Genomic DNA, 20,352 nt, shown 5'->3' with positions numbered 1-20,352 from the left:
CTCTGACACATACCCGCAACTCCCGCCCCCTTTGACTCCAAGCATTGTCTCCACCATTGTCGTCCCCAGGCACAAAGTAACTAAATCAGTTGAGTTAGGGTTATTTCATGGAGCGGAAAGAGTATCGTCAAGCAAAATGAGGAGGGTACCGAGTTTGCCTTTTCTTTCCTTCTTCTGACTTGACATCCAAGAAAGTCCGCTTCAGCTTGTCCCACAACAACGTGGCCTGGATTCAATCATGCTGTTATCACGGTCTTGGCTTTTATCTATTCTTTGATTGACAACTTGACAACCACTTCAATAAAAAAAGAGTACAAGTATCTAAGTTAATTTTATGATCGTTCAATTAATCCCGATTAGTCAGTTTCATCCACAACATGCGTGACTACTTCGATGGCAATAAATATTCACGTAAACACTGTTGGTGAGTGTTGGACAGGGCTGATAAACACTCACTCTCACGTATTTTCATAGCCGTAAATCTTAGGGGGGTTAACGTATACACACTGTATCCTCCGTGGGAGAAACACACCGCTTTTAACAATGCTCCAATTACAGATCGCTCCCTCCTCTCCCGCTCTTGTTTATCTGACTGGGCCACGGACTTCCTGACCTTTTGCTTGATGTTCACATTCGCACCATGTCCCACATATGAAATAAGAAATGTTCCTACGTCTTGGTTCCTTAGACTTTGGATACACTTATTTTTTATTACCTCCTGTACACGTACATTCAGGCCAAACATTTGTTTTAGATGTATATGTTTTATTTGTATTTCATAACACAGCCACAGCAAATATGTCATCCTCTTAAGAAGGATGTGATATATTTTATTGGGATTCTCAACCTCTACTGCCAAATACTGCAAAAACGAATCAATGCAAACAAAGTTAACTGGCATTTACAATATCTACAGTATGTGGTTAGCTGTTCGTCAAAAACTAAAGGCATGCAAGTCATTAAAATGTCTGATTAATGCCAATTCATGCCAATCAAAATAAAGTCTTAAACCATAAGGCTTTGTGGAATATTCTAATCCAGGCTAAGAATGTGCTCTTGCTCTGAACCAGCTTGGTCAACATGTGACTGTGAGCTAATTGGAAGGTGACACACATAGGGCTTTAGCCGTCCCGTCAACGGTGCCATGTTTAGATATGAGAACATGCAATGCTTCACTCAGAGGGATGTACACATCTCCGCATAGCCAGACTGTTGACATGAAAGCACTCAGCGATTGAAAATGTCTGACTTGTTTATTTCCGACAACCCCTCTTAAAAATAGAATGTTTGAGTACCGTTAAGGAGTTGGGCATGTTGTTGTTACAAAAGCAGAAGTCGCAACATACACGCGTGACAGACTTTATTGTTAACGTAAAAACGTGAACGCTGAATATATGAGCAAATACCCACCTTACTCTGCTTTTAGCATGTCCCTACATGAGGTGATTGTTCACTGGCTCACAAACATGTCAAGCCCAGAATAATACCAAGTGTCCTTCAACTGACAGCCCAAAACCTCCTCGACACGACACAGGAAATGCTATTTATGTTATTTTCCTTGTGTTCAAAAGACAGGTGAGGCATTTCAACATAACTTCAACAGAAAGGCATTTCAGTCAAGTCAGATTCAACTTCTGGGTCAATATCTAACACATTGTGTACGCTGATTTGACTTCTGGGAGAACATTTCGATGTAGCCTCGGCCTAAATAAACCTTTTTGGAAAACAAAAGCCTACAAAGTATAAGGATTCCACTTTGTGATGAACGACGCTCATTAATCTGTTCCCTGAGTTCATCAATCTTCAATTCTTTAACCACTATACCTCAGCCGCACAATTACACGCCATAACATATAGGCTAAATTACAATAGTGGCTTGCTCTCTTGTCTTAGGGTCTGTTCACGGGGGCCTCTTGAGGACCAGGGAAGTGGGCTCGCTATGGCTCTGGTCGCCCGGCACTGAAAATAAACAAAGGAATGGGAGCCATCTGAACGCTGTGTGCCGCTCTTTGATTGGCAGTAGCCAGGTGGGCGCTGGGAGCACTGTATAGCCATACATATACATATCCCACAGTGCACCGCAGCGAGGGCGGAGGGCTGGAGCCATTGGGCCGTCCAGGGGCCCTGTGTCATTGTTGAAAGGGACATCAATGGAGAGGTCTTTACACAATAAGAGTGGAGGTGATGGATGGTAGGCCGTAATCCAGGAATAAGAGCAAGACGATAGCCTTTAGAATATCCGTAGCCTATTGTGCGAAGCCGTAAGGTCACAGTAGATATATGTTGTAGCCCCACCACCTAAAAAATGCTTCCCTGTGTGAGGCTGATGCATTTCGTCGACGTCGAGCCAGACCTTATGCAATATGTGGGTTCAAAACAACACAGCACGTCTTCTCAGGATCCTTTCACAGCAGTCTGAGCTGTGGGACCGGGAACTCACAAACAGTCGGCTCTGCCCATAAAACACACCGACCATCTGGGATGGTCAGAGTTGAAAGAGCTCCCCACACCTGCAACACGAGGCCCTCGTCTCCGGGGCTGTGACTGCGTGTGCGTCCCAACCGCTCTTCAGAGGACCTCCAAAGACATTCACTGACCCGTTAAAAGCCTAGCATCCTATTGACAAGGCCAATTAGCACTAATGTGTGGACACTCTCACGCCCCCTGGTTCTCACAGACGTGTTTGGCTCAGGCTAGCAGGCAGACATATGTGGGCCCACGTGAAAATGTTCAAACGCACACAAACACACAAAACCATGACAACAAACACACAGAGACACACGTAAGGTTCACGGACACCGTGACGTGGAGAATAATATAATCATATGCAGAGCCTCACGGACATTGGCATTCCCAAATCCTTCAGTGTCCTGCAGACAGACTCGACACTGCGTAATTACTTGAGTGACACCAGGATAGGGGAGCAGGGAAACAGGTGTCTGTGGTGACTGAGGTGGCTTCTCAAATGGGAGTCACACACAATTCTCAGTACAGCTCATTCACTTCAGTTAACCTAACTGGGATCTGAAAACACACACGGAATTCTACTTGAATGGAATAATGTTTTAATGTTGTTCCAAAACAAAGACTACGCCAGCATAATTCAAGTCCAAGGATAAGATTTTAAATCTTTCAATTCCACGGGTCACAATGTTACACCACAATGGGACAACACTGTGTGTAGAGGGTGGCGGATATGGCTAGTTATCAGTGGGATGCCTTGCCATCCTTACCCAGGAATGCCCTGATGATGGCACCTCGTCACGCCAGATTCCATCATGAACCAATGTGACACAGAATGCCCTCTGCTGCAACCATTGTCAACTGCCACTGACCCAACTGTGCCCAAAATACACCTCCACCTGTCGTCATGGTGAAGCTGGCCCGAGGGCACAAGTGCAAAATGAGGGCACCAGTTGGCATGCATAGTATCAAGTGTGGCAGATAGTGGTATACTAGTAAAACCTGTTGGATATCCTTGCATTTGTTGTCCCTTCCTGACACTGCGAGGGGAATCCGTCATTGTGTCTTACTGCCCCAGCTACTATGACTGGGTATCCATTTCCACTCTACTTTGATCTTTGAGGCATTTTTTTTACCCTCTAACCTTGCTGCGATACTGTGTTTGTACAAACTGTTTGTATTGTTTGCCTCCGTGTCCGTAATGAGAGATTTCACACAGTTAAGAAAACAAAAGCTTTGCATGCGCATGAGCCATTAGTTACCCTCACGGAGGTGCCTTCGATCATAAAAACGTCATTACCTGCCTAAAGGTGTTATAAACCAACGGAGATAACCCTGACTTCTCTCACCTTACACTGATTGCATGGGAGTTGCACACTGTTCCCATTGACGACCAAACTAACATAAATGATACCATCCCACTAGTAAAACCAAACTCTGAATGAGGCCCTTTAACTGTAAACAAGAGAAGCCTTTGTGCGAAAAACCCTTCCTCCAAAAGATCCTTATATGATTTTCTCAGGTAACAAACACCTTTAGGGGAAGATCTCACTAACAGGGATCAATATCTCACCCCTAGGCAGTAGCCAAGCGCCATAAACGTCCCACCCATACTACTCCTATCTACTTAAGGTAGTGACCCATATAAAGAGGGCAAATTCCCCTCACCCAGAGGGAGGAAACCAAAGCAAGATTTGAGCGGCTGTGATTAGTGGCGGTGGCTGAAAAAGACTCTTAACTACACCAGAGCGGAGCCCAGCTCAGAGGTGAGCCGAGTGGATAAAGGAGGACTTACCTGGTGGACACACACAGCTCTGGGTCGCGTCCCTGGCCTCTCGTGTCTTGGGAAGCCGAGCAGCTAGTTTCTAGAGAAGAGAGGAGACAGAGGGGAGTGTCAGAGCAAGCATGATCAAAACGTCTCTAATTCAATGTTATCGGATGTGTTCATGCCCTGTCAAAGGCATACAACTGACATACTGTTGATGAAGCCTAAAACAAATGACACAGACCCTTAACTTCAGACGAAGGGTGTTCACATCTTAGTCAAGGAATGGTTCAGTTTTACAGCTGACCTCAATAAACAAACAACAGTGATTCCATGATCTGACCCTGTGCAGACACACAAGCACATCCCCACTGCACACAGCCATCCAGAGCCATTCAGTGTACTTACTGTCAGAGGAATGTCAGAGTGCTGTTTCGATGCTTCTAACAGGTTTTAGGGTTGATGTTAATAGTGTTCTGCAATTCTGAACCATGTCATCTCATACTGTTTAAAGTTGGGTTTTTTACATTATGCTATTTTTAACAAAGGCATAGCAGTCACACTTTATACAAGGGAAACCAAAACCCTTCATATATCAACTTTCTGAACAACCACAAATATATAGTGTGTGCTGTATAGTACTGTAGCTTTTCTGTAAATGGTCCTGACTGAGGTCTTGGAGGGAATTGGGTTGTTGAAGTCTGAGTCCAACTTGCCAGACTCTTTCTCTAAAAATGTGTCTGGCTCAAGATTCAAAGTCACCCCAATGTTACAAAACTCTCATGGCAAATCACTCTCGGACTGCACTTCTGGACTTTCTGCTCTTAACAAACTTTATATTAATCATAAATAGTTACAGGAAGTTATTTGGCTGATACTGTGCTGGCACAGCTCCCTCCCTCCCTCTCTCTCAGCTGGAGAACTCTTTAGAAAGAGAACGACCCACCTCTCTGAGTAGACAGCCCTTTCAGTTCCTAATCTCCAAAGTGGCAGGTTAAACCTTGAACAAAATGACACTAACTGGAATTTTGGAAAACAGTCTTTCACCTGGATTATGTCAAGCAAAAATGCAATACTGAGAACACATTGCTAATGGGAATCCGAGCAGAGGAAACACACTAAAAGCTGCCCAAAAACCACATGAAGGCTCACCATTGAAAACCCAAAGCACTTTCGGTCACCACTGCACACAGCGAACTGGGAGAAGCTGCATGACAAAACGAAACATCAAAAGAACCCATCCTGCACAATTGGTTCATATCGTGGTTTCCTGTGGAGTGTCTGTGGTCTGACAATGGCAAGGGCAGTCTCACTCGAGGGAGATAAAAAGACGTCTCCTATGTAATGTGCATGGATGTGGAGGGGGTACAGTGTTTATGATGCACACTGCAATCACAGCAGCTGATGTCCTCTGGCCTTTTGGGAACGGGGTGAACAAGGGATGAGGGGAAGAGAGGGTGGGAAGGAGGGGTAGAGAGAGGGGGATGCATTCTCCGCCTCTCTGCCTCCCCACTCTAATGGTAACCCGATGCCGGAGGTTTTTGATCTGGTTTTAACATTCTATTTTAAAAGGATGACAAAACGTTTTGGAAATCTCAAAGTTGGATTATTACTCAGGGAGTCCAGGGGCTTTGGGTGCTCAGGGGTCCTTTCGCCACAGAGCATTTTGCGTGATGGTGACCCACTATCATGGCCACATCTCTATTACCAAACTTGGTGGGACTGAGGAACCATGGGACTTTGAGGTATATTTCTGTAGTTCCTTACGGAAACCTACACCCATATTTGACTCATGCTGATTTCTCTAGCAGATGAGCTATTAGCACTTGGGTGTCATCAATCACATGGTATTAAACCTTTACTACCAGGTCATAAGACATCTTATTGATCTTCTTGTTCAGTTAGCTGGTTTGCTTACATGTACCATTTATCAGAATCAGAATAGTGTTTAAAGTAAGTAGTCACAAACAAGGAATTTACTTTGGTTGGCAGGTGCATACAGTAAACATAATAAACAAGATAAAATGTAGAAAATGTAAAACAAAATACTGGCAGAGCTATATAATAAAATATAAAATACGATAAAATAATATAGAATAAAATAATATAGAATAAAAAATAATACTGAATTGGTACTTTACTGAGTGGTAAAGTGACAGGGTAACATGGAAGATGTTATAGGAATTGCTTGCCTGATGTAAATTATGCACCCCTCATACTAAGATGTTTTTACAACTTTGGGTTGTAAAATCAGGTAAAGAAGCTTTAGTAGTCTCCAGTTGTCTCTGACAAAGGTCCAAAATCAGCACGCACTAGAATGCAATACGGAACTATTGCATTGGTTGCTATTTGGAAATATGAAAATGTATGAGGTGCTACATGCAGTTTAACATTGACAACGGTGCTTCATAATAATTTGTGGTGTAATGCTTTTAGTCCTAATCCTTTGTTTAAATTATTCAACGAGGTAAAGCACCCGCTTTGCAAGCCTTCTGAAATTCTATGCAGAATGAGGCTCTGACTGACAGTATACCGTGATAATTGTGATAAATCACAGAGGTTGCATGGACACTTCTCTTATAGTGGGCTATTTGCATTCGACTGTCCACAAATAGGTTATTGTAGTGCACACACACACACACCAAAGCATTCACACACACCACATACACACATAAGACTTCTGCACACAAACAGAAAAAAGCACAAACACTTGCATTCCTCCACGAGCTACAGAAACAGATGAAGCACAGGAGATGACTGTTGTGTGTGTGTAGGTGTGTGTGTGTGTGTGCAGGTGTGTTTGTGTGCTCTGTCAGTCTTCCTGGCCAAAGTGCCTCAACACTACATATAGTTTACACTGTGCTGGGTGACGGATCAGTTGGGAACAGAGCGCAGAAACCTGTGCAGAGGGCGCCCGTATTTCTCCCTTTTCCACACCTCCGTTTCTGGCCTGAAACTAACACCGAGCTTGAGCACCTCGAAATGTGTGCTAGGCCTCAGTGCGGCCTGTGGAGACAACTTTGCGGTTAATTGTAAATGTTAAACAGGCCACTTTTAGGGTGAGATAATGGTGTATTCAGGGGGGGTGCGTGTTTTTGGGGTTGGAGGTGCATGAGTGAGCACAAGGGAAGGGAGTAAGAGCATTTGTCATTTTGTCACCATTTGATTTAGCATCTGATGATTTAAAATTAAAAGTTTCAGGGACAGTGAACAAGCTTCTGCCCAAACAAACTAAAGAGAGAAAAATGTGTGCTTTGAAAATAAGTAAAAATCCCCACTTTGTGATTAACTGAGAATCCCTACTATTAAGAAAAAAAGTGTTCTTAATAGTAATTTAAACAGCATAGAGAGTGGCATATGTAAGACTACGTGTAGATCCACAAGTAAGTGACAAAAAGGCTGAAACATTTTCCCGTAAGCTGTGGGAAACTGTCCTGGTCCCGAAAGAATCATGGAAAATAGTGGGAAATAATTTAAACTGGTACAGAGGAGATTTTCCAAAGAGTTATCCAACTACGAGTCAATTAGAAGAAAAAAAGAGGCACTGGACTGTGTTGTGTGAGAAGGCAAGCTTCCATGAACGACCACATCTGTTGTTGCACACATTAATAATGGGTATTTATATAAACAGTCCTAAACAAAGGGATGGACTAAGACGCCTGAGGCAAGATCTTCTTTATCGGGCCCCAGCTCCCTAAAAACACTTAATTCAACCTGGAATATTAGTCACATGCATGAAATAAACAAAGTTGTAAATCTCCTCCCTTGCATGACTTGTAACATATTTTCTATCTACCATTTTGAATTTGGAAGTTGTCTTTGGTCATCACTTCTTTAGCAGCACCTTGACAGCTGTGGTGACCAGGCCTGCAGTGAACAGCTGAGTTCTGGCACCATACAGAGGGCTTTTGGAAACCGGCCCGACATAAAGACCATTTACGACGCACTTAGTGAGAGTGAAGGGGGCATGATGAACAAAGGTATGCTAAAGTAAACACGGCAAGGGAAAACCTGGGCACTGCGGGACTTCAATAACGGGAGAAGATGTTAGTATAGCTGTGGAAGTGGTCAATTTAAGGGCTACGTCTGGATGCGTTGAAAACATGGTTACTCTGTGTTCTAAACCGTGATTCTAAGGCAATGAACTCAGATAATTCCTTTAGTAAATTACTAAAATGTATTGGGGTGATAATAGGGATGTTACCTGTGATCACACAGAGCAAATACAACCCGCCGGCGTGCGCTTCAGTAGGCTATTCCACGTTTTCCTGAATCTACAGGTTGTGACCCAATTGTAGTAGCCTATGAATTTATAGGGCTGCTGTGCGCACTATTTAACCATAGACCGTTCCGAGTTCAAAACTATATAATCATGCAATAAAAGAGCAGGACTGAATTAAGCTGCTTTGATAATTAAAGTAATCGGCTCGATATAGCCTTGATAAGCGATGCACATCATTTCCAGTTGGTAATTGAAGTATTACCCAAACATTCCTTGTTTGTAGTAGGCTAGCCCAGGTCTAAAAGTTAAGTAAATGTACTTGACATACGTTAAAACTCTGATATTCCCCCCAAAAAACTGTAAGGAAGTTAATGTTAGGTTTTGTTCATATTATATTGGATGTGGAAAAAGTAGTTTTAATATCCGTTTCATGTGCTTTTTATGTTCGTCAAAAATAACAGTAGGCAAGTCTAACAACGGAATCCTTACCTCTTCCAAAATCTGATCGAGGCGTCCCAAGATAACGGGTTCCACCTGCTCGAGAGAGATCCACGCGGAGACCTGTGTTTCTCTCTGCTTTTCCAGATTTAGTATCCGGGAATGCAGATCCGAGGTCCGAAGGAAAACCAGTAAGCAAACTCCAAAAGACAACACCGATAAAGCGATGCACACAGTTATAGCAGACAGGTCTTTACAATTCCTCCAAAAGGGCTTTTTACAAGGGTAGAACTCGTTGCAAGTCCTCCCCACTTTAGATTTATCAGCAGCTCCCCATTTCTGATCTTCTTCCATGTTTGTTATACGTGTTTATTCGCTTTTTATCCGTCACGAAATTCCAATATTCATGAGAAGAAAGATGAAAATATAACAGTTTTGGAGTCGAAATCCTAACCTAACTTTTGGACAGAGGGTCGCCTCGAGCAAGTTGCAGCTGCCCTCTCCTTCTGTACTGCCTTGCTATCCTCAGATGAGTGTCTATATCAAAGTGACAATATGAGACATTATGTAGATTTTGATTAATCAATAATTTATGTCCGATTTCAAAGGGAGCTCTATTCATTTGCCGTGTTGTTCGGCTATGCCATCTGATCAGGTCTTCAAAGCGGTCCTGCAGTGTCTAACAGCCTACTATCTCTGCAAGATCACCAGTCAGTGCGCACGTTGTAACCCGACCCACTCGCCACTGCACTGGTTACCATGGGCCTTTTGCTCCACTGTAGAGTACATGCTCCTCCTATGAGTTTATTTAGGCTAAATGTCGGGGCGGGATTCACGGCGGTGTTGCTCCGTTCCCCCTTTGATCCAAGCAGCTCGCGGAGGATATTTTTAGGTGCGTACAGTTAAGATGCGAAGTGAACTCGCTCCATCGCCTTGGCTTTCAGCACCGACGCACTGTATTCAACTTACCACAGCAAGTGAAGTTCAACTTGTATTTTGTCATTAACTGAGAATACCCCGAATCCTGCAGTCTTCATGCATTCAAAACATGAAGCCCTTCAAGTTTTTCTGAAACGCTTTCACTGTTCAGCCCTGGCTGTGCAAAGATATCAAAGGTTGGCACACCCATGTTTTGCGCAGCTAATGCAAACTTATCTGCCTCTCCCACATTTGATAAGGAAACTCAGTTATTTCATAGGTGAAGTTTATGAACTCATGATGCTGAAATTTTTAATGCTGTAGTGCAACTTCCCATTATGGATCAACAACGTTCACTTATCTTTAAATGTAAAAATCACTAAAGGTCTACAGGACAACCTCTCGGGATGAAGAAGCTGGAGAATGACCATATCACGAAGTCACTGTAGAAGTGCCATATCAATACATATATTAAATACCAGCCCTACACATTTACGTTTTTGGACAGGGCTCCACAAATGGACTCTGTCAGCCAGAAGTCATGACCGAACCCAACGGATCAAGAACAATACAAGGTCAAGAAGACCAGTTCAATTGAAAGACCCAAATTCATCTTTGCTTTGGAACCATTTTCATCTTATTTTCACTGATTTGTCTAGGATGTGTCTATTTATGAAGGCTTTTTTTTCTTTCATTTAGAAATGCAATAAAAATGTCCTTGTCGGTCAAATAATGCTGTTTCCTGACAAAAGTTCTTTTAAGTTACAAATGATTTTTCAGGTTGAACCTAATAAGTTTGTCGATTGCTTTTGGCTATGGTTGCCCAGGTGTGAGAGGCCTGATACCATTGATTAGTTGGCAGTCAGTGACTAAAACACTGTAAAACTGCTGAGTTGGGCGAATGTGTTGAGTTAATGTACTTAGTACATGTACTTTTTGTACTTGTGTCAACCAGTATTCTTTATTACATAAACTGTAATTCATCACCCTAGCCGTAACATAAAACTGATTGATTTTATGATGAAGAGTACAATGCTATGAAACGGTTTATTTGACAGTTTAATTGTGATTAAGGCACTCTTCAACTCCATCGTTCAGTGGGCTGCATGCAGTGGTACAGTGCTAAGTCCACATGTCTGTCGAGAAAAGGAGCCATAACCCACGGGATTAACTCTGAGGTTTATCAAGGGTTTTTATTTGTAGTATCTCTCAAAGGCGGGCCAGACAGTAGCAATGCTCACTGCTTGCTGGAGGACAAAAGAACACTTGTCCCCTGGCTGTGAGTGCATGTACAGTCTGCTGGCAGAACAGAGATTTGGCACCGCATATTGAACAGACAAAAAAAAGAAAAGAAAAGTGACAAGCTACAACAGAAAGATTTTAATCAAATGTCATTCAGTACAGGATTATACCAAATTTTTGAAAATGTGTTTTATATTAAAACAATAATTAAGTTTGATGATAAAGAGACCATTCACAATCCTGTAATACAATCATCCCCACTGTATATTGATTAATCCTTCAAATTGCGGGGTACTTCGGTTACATTAAAAGCAATGTTTGTTTGATGTTGTGCTGCCTGTAGCAACTACAAGTGTGGTTTTGACAGCAGATGACTTGCTGGCCACCAAAATCAAGATGGCCGACCTCAAGCAGCGGCTGTGTAATTGCGTTTACAAAACCACATGGGTGGTTTATATTTTCAAGGGACCACAGAAGGCTTTAAAAAGCTAATGGAGAATTTCCTGACTTATATCTTCTGACGTAAATGTAGTCGGACCAAGAGATGTCCCCTTTCGACTGTCAACCACATCTTAGTGCTACTGTACAGTCCGAGCTACTAAGGTTTATGACTTGGTGACTCAGGTCCATCAAGCGTTTGTAATAAAGTCAGTGCTCTAAGCCCTTGTAATTACGACATTGCCCTAGCCAGCTGGCTTTGAGATTCTGGAAGGTAAAAAACCTATTTGAAATGAAACCACAAAACGTATGGCAATCATTGGATTCAATTAAATCAAATGATAACTTAAATGGTACGAAAGCTAGAAGTATGATGCAGTAGGAAGAGAGGGTCCAGGGGATGGAGTATTTTGTTTATGTCTTGCTTAAAATGACAGGGATTATTAATGATAAGGAAATGTCTTGAACAATATTACAGTTCAGGGAAAGCCATTATATTGTCCAAGGTCTTCCACTAACCTATACTTTCCAAATAGTTATTGAGAAACTTAAAGAAAAGGTTCAAATGAATGAATTACTAAATGTCTTTACAAAGTACAGAAAAGTCATTTGATGGTACGCTTCAGCACAAGGGCATCTGGTTCGGTTTGCAACATGAACATTTTCTGGTCAAGTGCTCAGTAATTATGTTGTGAGTTCAATACCTCAGCATGTGCACTCGCAGCAAATTCTGCCCCTCTCTGAAATTACAGCAAAACTTGCCTTAGCAGCTAATTACTCTCAGTTAATTGAGGATTGGAATCAGCCAAGATCCCTATTTAAGAAAATCACTTGTTTGTTTGTCTGTCCTAACTGTTTGTTTATGGTACTGAAGTGATGCTATCGTCTATGCCTGAAGGCAATGTTGAGGCATAGTGGATGGTGGTTGTCTGTGCTTGAGAGGGGGATGCACTTTGTCAGTGACTTGTCTTGAGAGGGGGATGCACTTTGTCAGTGACAGTAGAGCCCAGAGTCTTGTTTTCTACATTCAAAGAACATACTACACTGTATGCCAGATGGCTAGACACACACAAACACAGATGCAGTTTGTCATTGACTCCACACTTAGAAAACCCTGCACCAGTATCCTAGTATACAGGATACAGCTCCTTCAAAACATACAATGTGTTATTTATCCCAGTTCCTAGTCACAGGATACAGTCCATGCAGCCATTACAATAGATAATAGTTATTTACCCATGAGGGGCTTTTCTCACAGCTTATATATATACTGTATAAATATATATATATATATACTGTACTTTTTGGAGGTAGAAGCTGAGTATGTTTTCTTCAGACTTGATAAATCTGAAGGCCAGAGCGATCAACAGTAGCTTTCTTTAACCCTTGTGCTGCCTTCGGGTCACATGACCCAAAGGTTCATAACGAACCATCGTTGTGTTTACCCAATTTTACCCAATACAAAAACAAATTAAAATAATTTTCTTTTAACCTTTGCAATGTGGGGGGTCTGAGACAGCCCAACGGTTAAAAGAAAATGCTTCACTTTGTCTTTGTATGCGGTAAATCTGTCGCAATACGACGGTGGGTCACAATGACTGATGGGTCAGAATGACCCGAAGATAACACAAGGGTTAAATAGTTCATGTTTCTGCCAGACCGATACCTAGGTGGCAACGGGCAAACTTTAAGCTTTCCTGGATAATAGACAGAACATAGAGTTGACAGTGTCAGGGGATATGTGATGCAGACTCTGCAGCAGTAAGGCCTTCACAGTTAGTTAAGGAAAATAGGATGAAATGCATTTGAGAAGTCTGAGCTGTTGAAGTGTGAAGTCAACACTGTTTCTTTGTAATACTTCCCTTTTTTCTGGAATTTACGACAGGGGGTACATTGTTACGCAATGCTTGTTGGATCTATTAAAAACATGTGCCAAGCACCCTATAACCAGACCTGTTTGGCAACCTAGTGCAGAGCGATTGACAACAGTCATAAGCATGTGAGCCAATTTGTGGGAAAACTCAATCAGATCCCTGGTATGTACCATGTCACTGTACACAATATGTAACTTAAACTTGTCAGTAATTGTCTGCATAGTAACTTGGCACATTTATGACTCCATAGTTGATCACTGAGGTCATGTAACTACACAGAATCTAGACCGTGAAAAATTGTGCATCACTTTCAAGCTGTTAGAGCCTTCAAAGTTGTTATTTCTTTGAATAATGAGGCAATCACCCTAAATTGATGAGGGAGACCTTTTTCCTGTGATGGGGAGACAATTGCCTCTATTTGTCTTGAATGTTCAGTCATGGCCCATCTTGGGTGATACTGAGGCGGAAAGATCTCAAGTTCAAGAGGATGTTCACACAGTCCCTGAGGATAATTATTCCTAATGACTTGCAGGTGTGTCTGGCTCACTGGACAAAAGTGCTGTCGTGGTAGGGATGGTCCATGCTAGCCGCATGCTAACTCAATTATCAACCACAGTGAAGGACCTGTCTGTGCTAGCATGCTAACTCCATTAATAACCATAGAGAAGGGGTGTCAGAAGGTCCCACGGGCATTTATCTGTGATTGGACCACCATGCATTCTCTATTACTATAGAAAACAGTGTGTTGATAGACTGCTCATCCCAGGAAGGATGCAATGATTCAGAGGATTAAATTACTACAGAAGCGTTTCAATCCAGATGGAATATCTCAGATGTAAGGGGGCTTGGTCATATATGCTTGAGGAAAATTCGATTTGGCTCAAGAATGGTAGTTGAAGAAAAACCAAACAAGATTGTGAGCAAGGTTTCCTCTTTCTGATCCCTCTGGTTCACAGCAGGATCATGCAACTGTGGCAATTAGATTTGAAAATTACAACCTTACTCCCTCTGTTCAAGGAGATTACATAGTAGAACTGTCACAGCTGCACTTGTTCAAAGGCCTGCACAGTCCTGCATGGATTCTAATGAGGTCCAATTGGCTGATATCTCTCCATCCCCGTGTCTCAGTATTTTTATGTTGCTCCTCTGTCTCTGTCCCTGTTGCCTCTTCCATCTCTCACTCTCTGTCTGCACCTGGATCCTCTCAATGCTCTCTCTCTCTGTCAGTGTGTCTCGCTCTCTCAGTCCATCCAGAGTTCCTCATCTTTTTCAAACAGCATACTGCAAGTTGAGGTGGAAGCCTGTGTCTAGGCATCAGTGGTTCTTGCCCTTGCAGGCTACTGGCGGTCTGCGGTTTTCTCACACTTCTATAATTAGCCAAGTGCTCCACCCTCAATGTTATTTTCTTTTCGGTTATTAAAGTTTTGCTGACATTCACATCAAATAAATTATAGACCTTGGATTGCACTTATGGTCAGATCATTCAGGTTTTTCAGAGAGGAGGCACTTGTCCTTTTCAGCACACCAGTGAATTGAAGACAGAGTAGCTATGACAAAGAACTTGCAAAGTTGAAATGCTACATTACGTTTTCACGTCAAAGGGCTGAAGTTTGTTGAAACATTTTGTAACCTTGCCATCACGCTCAAATGTAATTAATAACTGGGTTAGGGTTAGTCATTTTGTTGTGGCTGATAAATGCAGTTGTTGTTTTTCACTGGGTGGGGTAATTATATGATTCTGTGAGTAAATAGATGAGTCTACAAACATCTGGCATGTTCCCACTGCAATCCTTCCTGCATGTGGACTACCATGTGCATGGTTAAATACTCCATGTGCTTATTAAATGTCTATGGGGTCATCCTACTCCCCACAACCTATATTCCCCCCCCCCCACCACCCCCCTTCGCTTTGAGCCTGGTGAGGTTTAATAATGTGTAAGGAACAACAAATTAGAACCAGCTAGCCTGAGGTTTCAGAAAGCAAGTGGGTCGTTCTGGGCAGATGTGGAGCGATGGTGGCTTTAATGAAGAAAGAAAAACAATCCAAGCCAGAGAGGGGAAAATCATTTGGGCTCTTGATGTATTACTTTGATTTGTACTGAGTGCTGAAATTGGACCTCTCCGTGTATCATTTGTCCACCGTCAAAGTGTGTCATTGAATTACACAGATTATTTGCTTAGTTGCGTTTGATACATTGCTGATTTCCACTGCTTGTTTTCTCACTGGAAAATAGTTAAAACGCCTCACTCGATAATTGAGCCCATGGCTCTCACCTTAAACTTCAGCTGTGGTCCGATGATGGGTCTTAAAGGTGAATTTATGCTGGCTAGGTTTACCACCAAAATACTCTTTTGAAGCAATCAAAAAAAAGAAAATATTTGGAGGAAATACTTTTGGGGCAGGGATTTTTTTCTTGTCTTGGGTTTTTCTTTGAGGGCGAACATTCAATTCTTATTTAGTGATGTTTTGGAACCCTAACTCGAGGGAAACAGGAGGTCTTATCTGAGAATCTCTTGCTACTAGCCACTTTTACAGTATCTCTACACTACTGTATACTCCCTCGTGTTATTCCTGTAGTAATATTTACATTTTATCAATCGCATGACCATTTTTCAATGGATATTTACTGTTCTCCCAACAGGGGAAATTGCTCCCCTGTGCCCTTCATAGCTTTAATCTATCCCAGCTAATCAAGATTTCCAAAATGTGGCAGAGAAAAGAATGAAATCAAAACACACGGACACACAGTAATATATATCATTATGGCATTAATGAGAAGTTACTTTAGATGGTACATTTTAGGAATCCCAAGAGTAAGAATCCGATTTGTAAATAACGTTGACCGCATCACTTAATTAGGCCAACCCAACATCGAGTGAGCTCATCAGGAGGTTTATTTTCAAAGAGGTTGTCTGATGAGAAACATAATTTCAGCAGAGGGTTTGCTACCACTTTTGTTTGGTCATGCTCGCTGGCTTCAGTCTGTGCGCCTAGAACCCAACTAATTTAGCTTTCGGTTTTGGCCAGCGTCAATCCTAGGCACAAACCGACAGGGTTGAGATGATCCATGCCTCAGTCTTGACCACAGTGGCCTGGTCTGTGGACGGTCACATTATGAGCCCTTCCAAAGTAAGGCCATCTGTTGGGCATATATATTGCTCGTTGTTTATGTAGGGTCTCTGGTTAACTTTCCATTGTGGTTGCTATTAATGTGACTTTTCAAAGAAAATTAAGTAATAGTGCTCAAATATCGAATATTTCTCATGAGACATGGTTATGGCCAGGTGAAAAACATGACACAAAATAGGAAGTCAGATGACAGCAGTGTCTAAAAGAGACAAGAAGCAGACGAGTCTGAGAGTTCATGCCTCTAGTCAGTCAGACTGTGTACTTTGGCTCTGGTCTAAGATCTAAGTCTGTGTGAGAAACAACAGTAGCATGTGTGTGTGTATGTGTGTGTGTATCCATTCACTGTTTCTCTTCAAACTGACCCAGCTCTAATTTACTCAGAGGTCCATTGAGGCAGGCAAACAGGTGGGAGGCCTGGGAGCATCCGGCACTTTAGACCCTAAACACCATCATCCCACTCACACCCGTCTCCCCACCCCTTCCCTTTCTGACACTCTTTTGGCTGAACCCAGCCAATAAAAGAAGAGAAGGGAGCCGAGTGTAGGACCATGGTGTCTTTATGGACCTGGCCTTTGGCTCGATTGGCGGTCAAACACGGTCGATTGGCGGTCAAACACCGTCAAATGGACCCCTGCTACAATGGGTGTTAGCCTGTTGTCGTATCTCCCTCGGTGGGTTACAAGCAGAAGTCCTCGCATGTTAGCCTGCACGTCACAACTGTTGGAGCTGGAGGCCGTTCAGATAGTCTGGGAATACGAGAGCAGGGGAACGCTATGCCTCCTTGAGACACTGCCAGGAGACATAAACCGGTGAACGACCCGCAGCACCTGCCCCCTAAACCAGCGAGTGGGCTTCTAACGGGTCTAGCCCCCTCTGTGGCACCACTGCTTAATAGCAGGGAAGAAAGCAACCAAGTATGAAAGTCTGACTCAACTCTATCTCCTGTGTCTCCTCATTATATACCATACCAGATATTTAAGTTACTGTAGGATGATATGGATCCTCTTCATTTGTCCGTTCTCTGAGTTTCTCTCACTATCTGGCTTAGGCCTAGCGCAAGCTGTGAATGCACTTCCAAGGTATGATGCAATACAGGTCTTGGTGGATTTTCCGACTTTTTGCTCCATTTCTGTTTCATTTCCCATACACCTTGAGGAACTATCACTGAATTTAGCTTTTTTTTCTGTGCAAACAGGCAGCATGTTAAAACCATCAGCATACATACCGTTCAGAAGTAAATATTTTGAAGGCAAAGAACATTTTCAGAAAGACTTTGGTTGGTCAAAACAAAACGTATTAAAGTGTGGGAAGAACACTACTAGATGTGCTGCAGATAACAAGGAGTGTCCTTGGTGGAGACGATTGGCAGGGGAGCATTCGCCAGTATAGCTACTTGGCAGGACGGTAAGACAATAACAATGATTCCTATGGGTGGAATTTGTTTTCATCAAAGCTCGTGAATTTCCAAACTTGGAGCAGACATTCGGCAGACATTGTGATCCTCTGAGAGAAGAGGATGCGATTCTTATGTTGCCCCCACACACCCATACTTTTTATTGACAGAAACAAATCTGTATTTATTAGGTTAAATTAGGCAGTAAATATATTGTGAAGAGCATTTTTATTTGGAAATGTTAATAGTTGGTAATGTAATACAGATTTCCTGAATGTTTCTATAGTTTTCCCTCAAGAAATAAATTGGGTGCCTCTCTGTCTGGGTTGAAGCATGCTTACAAAGAACCTATGTCTTCCATTTCTCATCATGACCATTCTTACATGGTGCTGAGTTGCCAAGTCGCCTCAATCTAAATCGCAAGAGCAATGTTCTTGTCTCTGACAAAGCTCTTTTTTGCAAGATCATTCTGGCTAAGTTGTTGAGCATGGCAATCGATGTTCCACTCCAGCCATCACTCAAGAACATGCCAGGGCTGAGCAGGAAGTTGCCTGTCAAGACTCCGAAAGCCTGATGGCTACCTCCCCGGGGTCTGTGAGAGCAGCGACCTTTCAGGGGGAAAAAATAGAGGAAGGGCTTTGATGCCCTTCATGGCCACTTTCCATCCCATCACTCTCTTTTACCTCTCATTCACTTTCAAGACTGACTACTGTCTGTGCACCACCAATGATGGCCGCGGTGCAGTAGGCCTCTACATGAGACACAGTCCAATGGAATGGAATTTCAATTTGTGAGATTGCAGCAGATGAAATCAGATTAGGGTAGTTTTCAAAAGATTTGTAACCTTTACCAAAAGCTTAACCTCCAGATCATGTCATGCCAAACTAGTAAAGTACAGATACATTGTTGTAAGAAACTATTAAAGTAAGTATTAAGGTTATATAAGATACTTTTTTTTTTTTTTTACAAATTCTAGTCAGAGCATTGAGCAAAGCATAAATCATCAGTGGTGCTTTTTTTGGGCTTTGCATGGATCATCTCTTATCTAAACTAGACATTACATGTTTTTAGGTGTTTTCTCAGTTATGTGTACTATGCTAGTGTATGTTTACTGTATGCTATCTGATAAAGAGTTAACTCCAGTTTAGAAAACTTTGTGACAGAGGTAGAAACTAGCAAAATAAGCAGCTATTCCATTGAGTCATACCTAAACAATGTTGTACCTTACATCAATTAACAGATAACATCCCAGGGATACAGAGGAAAGTGTTTTAAGTCCATAGATGCTAGTCGATACTGTGTCTATTAGAAAGAAAATAGGTCCAATTGTTGTTGGCCTTTAGCTAAATTGGCCTGACTGTCAGCCAGGTCTGGACTGGGACTGAAAAACGGCCTGGGACTATGAAACGCAGACCGGCCCATGACCTTGTATTATTATTATATATCATTTTTTTTGCATTATGCTGCGGCCATTTGACCGGCCGTTCGGGAAATCTCCCTACTCTCCCGACGGCCAGTCTGACCCTGCTGTCAGCTGAAAACACATGTGAGCTCCTCTTGTAATCAGTACTATTGAAGGACTATTGAGATGCCAGAGAAGCCATTTAGACATGCAGGGATCACTGAAATACCAGCCCAAAGCTCTACGCCTCTCACACTTCTGTCTCAGTATGTCTCTGTATCCCTCTCTCTCTCACTGTCTTTCCCTCTCTCTGTCTTTCATAATCTCGTTGTGGTTATGACTATCTGTCCTCACTCATTGTATTCATTGATTACTACCACGAACACTGTCTACACCCCAAAAATTACAGATTATCTGACACTTTTAAACTATTAAACTTTACCTTCACTTGATACAATGGTACTAGTTTAACTTTCCATAAATAAATCTATATTTTTTCTGGACCAAAAGGACACAGGACCAAAAGATCGTCTGGGGAGATTGCTACGACCCTAAACAGACACAATCATTACACCACAAAGAAATGTGGTGTAATGTAACTTTTTTGCAGGGAAAGTCGATTTTTCAAAACAGGTGACCACAAACCCCCCTTCACCCAAAAAGACTGCCTCACAGTTGGAATAGATTGCGTTGTTTAAGGGATTATTCTTGTGTATTTCAGTCACAGTCCATGATAGTCTATATCAGCTGCAAGACAACAAAATCAAGATTTTCCCTATAGCAATACATGAAGTTTGCCTTTCAAGAGTCACGGTTTAGAGGCAGCTGTTCCATAAAGTTCTCCTGCCAGCGGTGGCCCCAATTAAAGGCTTTTGTTGGTGTTGCCTTAGCATAAATCACAACTTCAACCCCAGGAAGTATTTGATCCTGCCCACCTCAGCTGTCCATGTTTATATTTAGTGTTGGGGGCAAAAAGAGAGAGCACTGTGGTGAATTTACAGCGAAACCTAACCTGCGTGTATGTTTTACGGTTCAACCAGCTTTTACGCCTTCAGCGGTCCTCGCAC

General features: G+C 42.4%; 1 protein-coding gene across 1 annotated transcript in view; it reads right to left on the bottom strand.

Moving 5' to 3' along the window:
* Positions 1-9,647, bottom strand: part of LOC134022760 (collagen alpha-1(XXV) chain-like) — a 38,586-nt gene extending 28,939 nt beyond the window's left edge. Inside the window, exons 1-2 of the mRNA XM_062464509.1 lie at positions 8,940-9,647; positions 4,259-4,328 (exon numbers count right to left, since the gene is read on the bottom strand). Coding sequence (XP_062320493.1) covers positions 4,259-4,328; positions 8,940-9,242 — 373 coding nt within the window. The 5' untranslated portion in view covers positions 9,243-9,647. The remainder of the gene's footprint in view (positions 1-4,258; positions 4,329-8,939) is intronic.
* Positions 9,648-20,352: the final 10,705 nt, after the last annotated feature.

The sequence above is a fragment of the Osmerus eperlanus genome, chromosome 6 (genome assembly GCF_963692335.1).
Source record: "Osmerus eperlanus chromosome 6, fOsmEpe2.1, whole genome shotgun sequence".
NCBI classification, from domain to species: Eukaryota; Metazoa; Chordata; class Actinopteri; order Osmeriformes; family Osmeridae; genus Osmerus; species Osmerus eperlanus.
The sequence above is the reverse complement of the archived record's forward strand: the minus strand, read 5'-3'. Positions and strand labels throughout refer to the sequence as shown.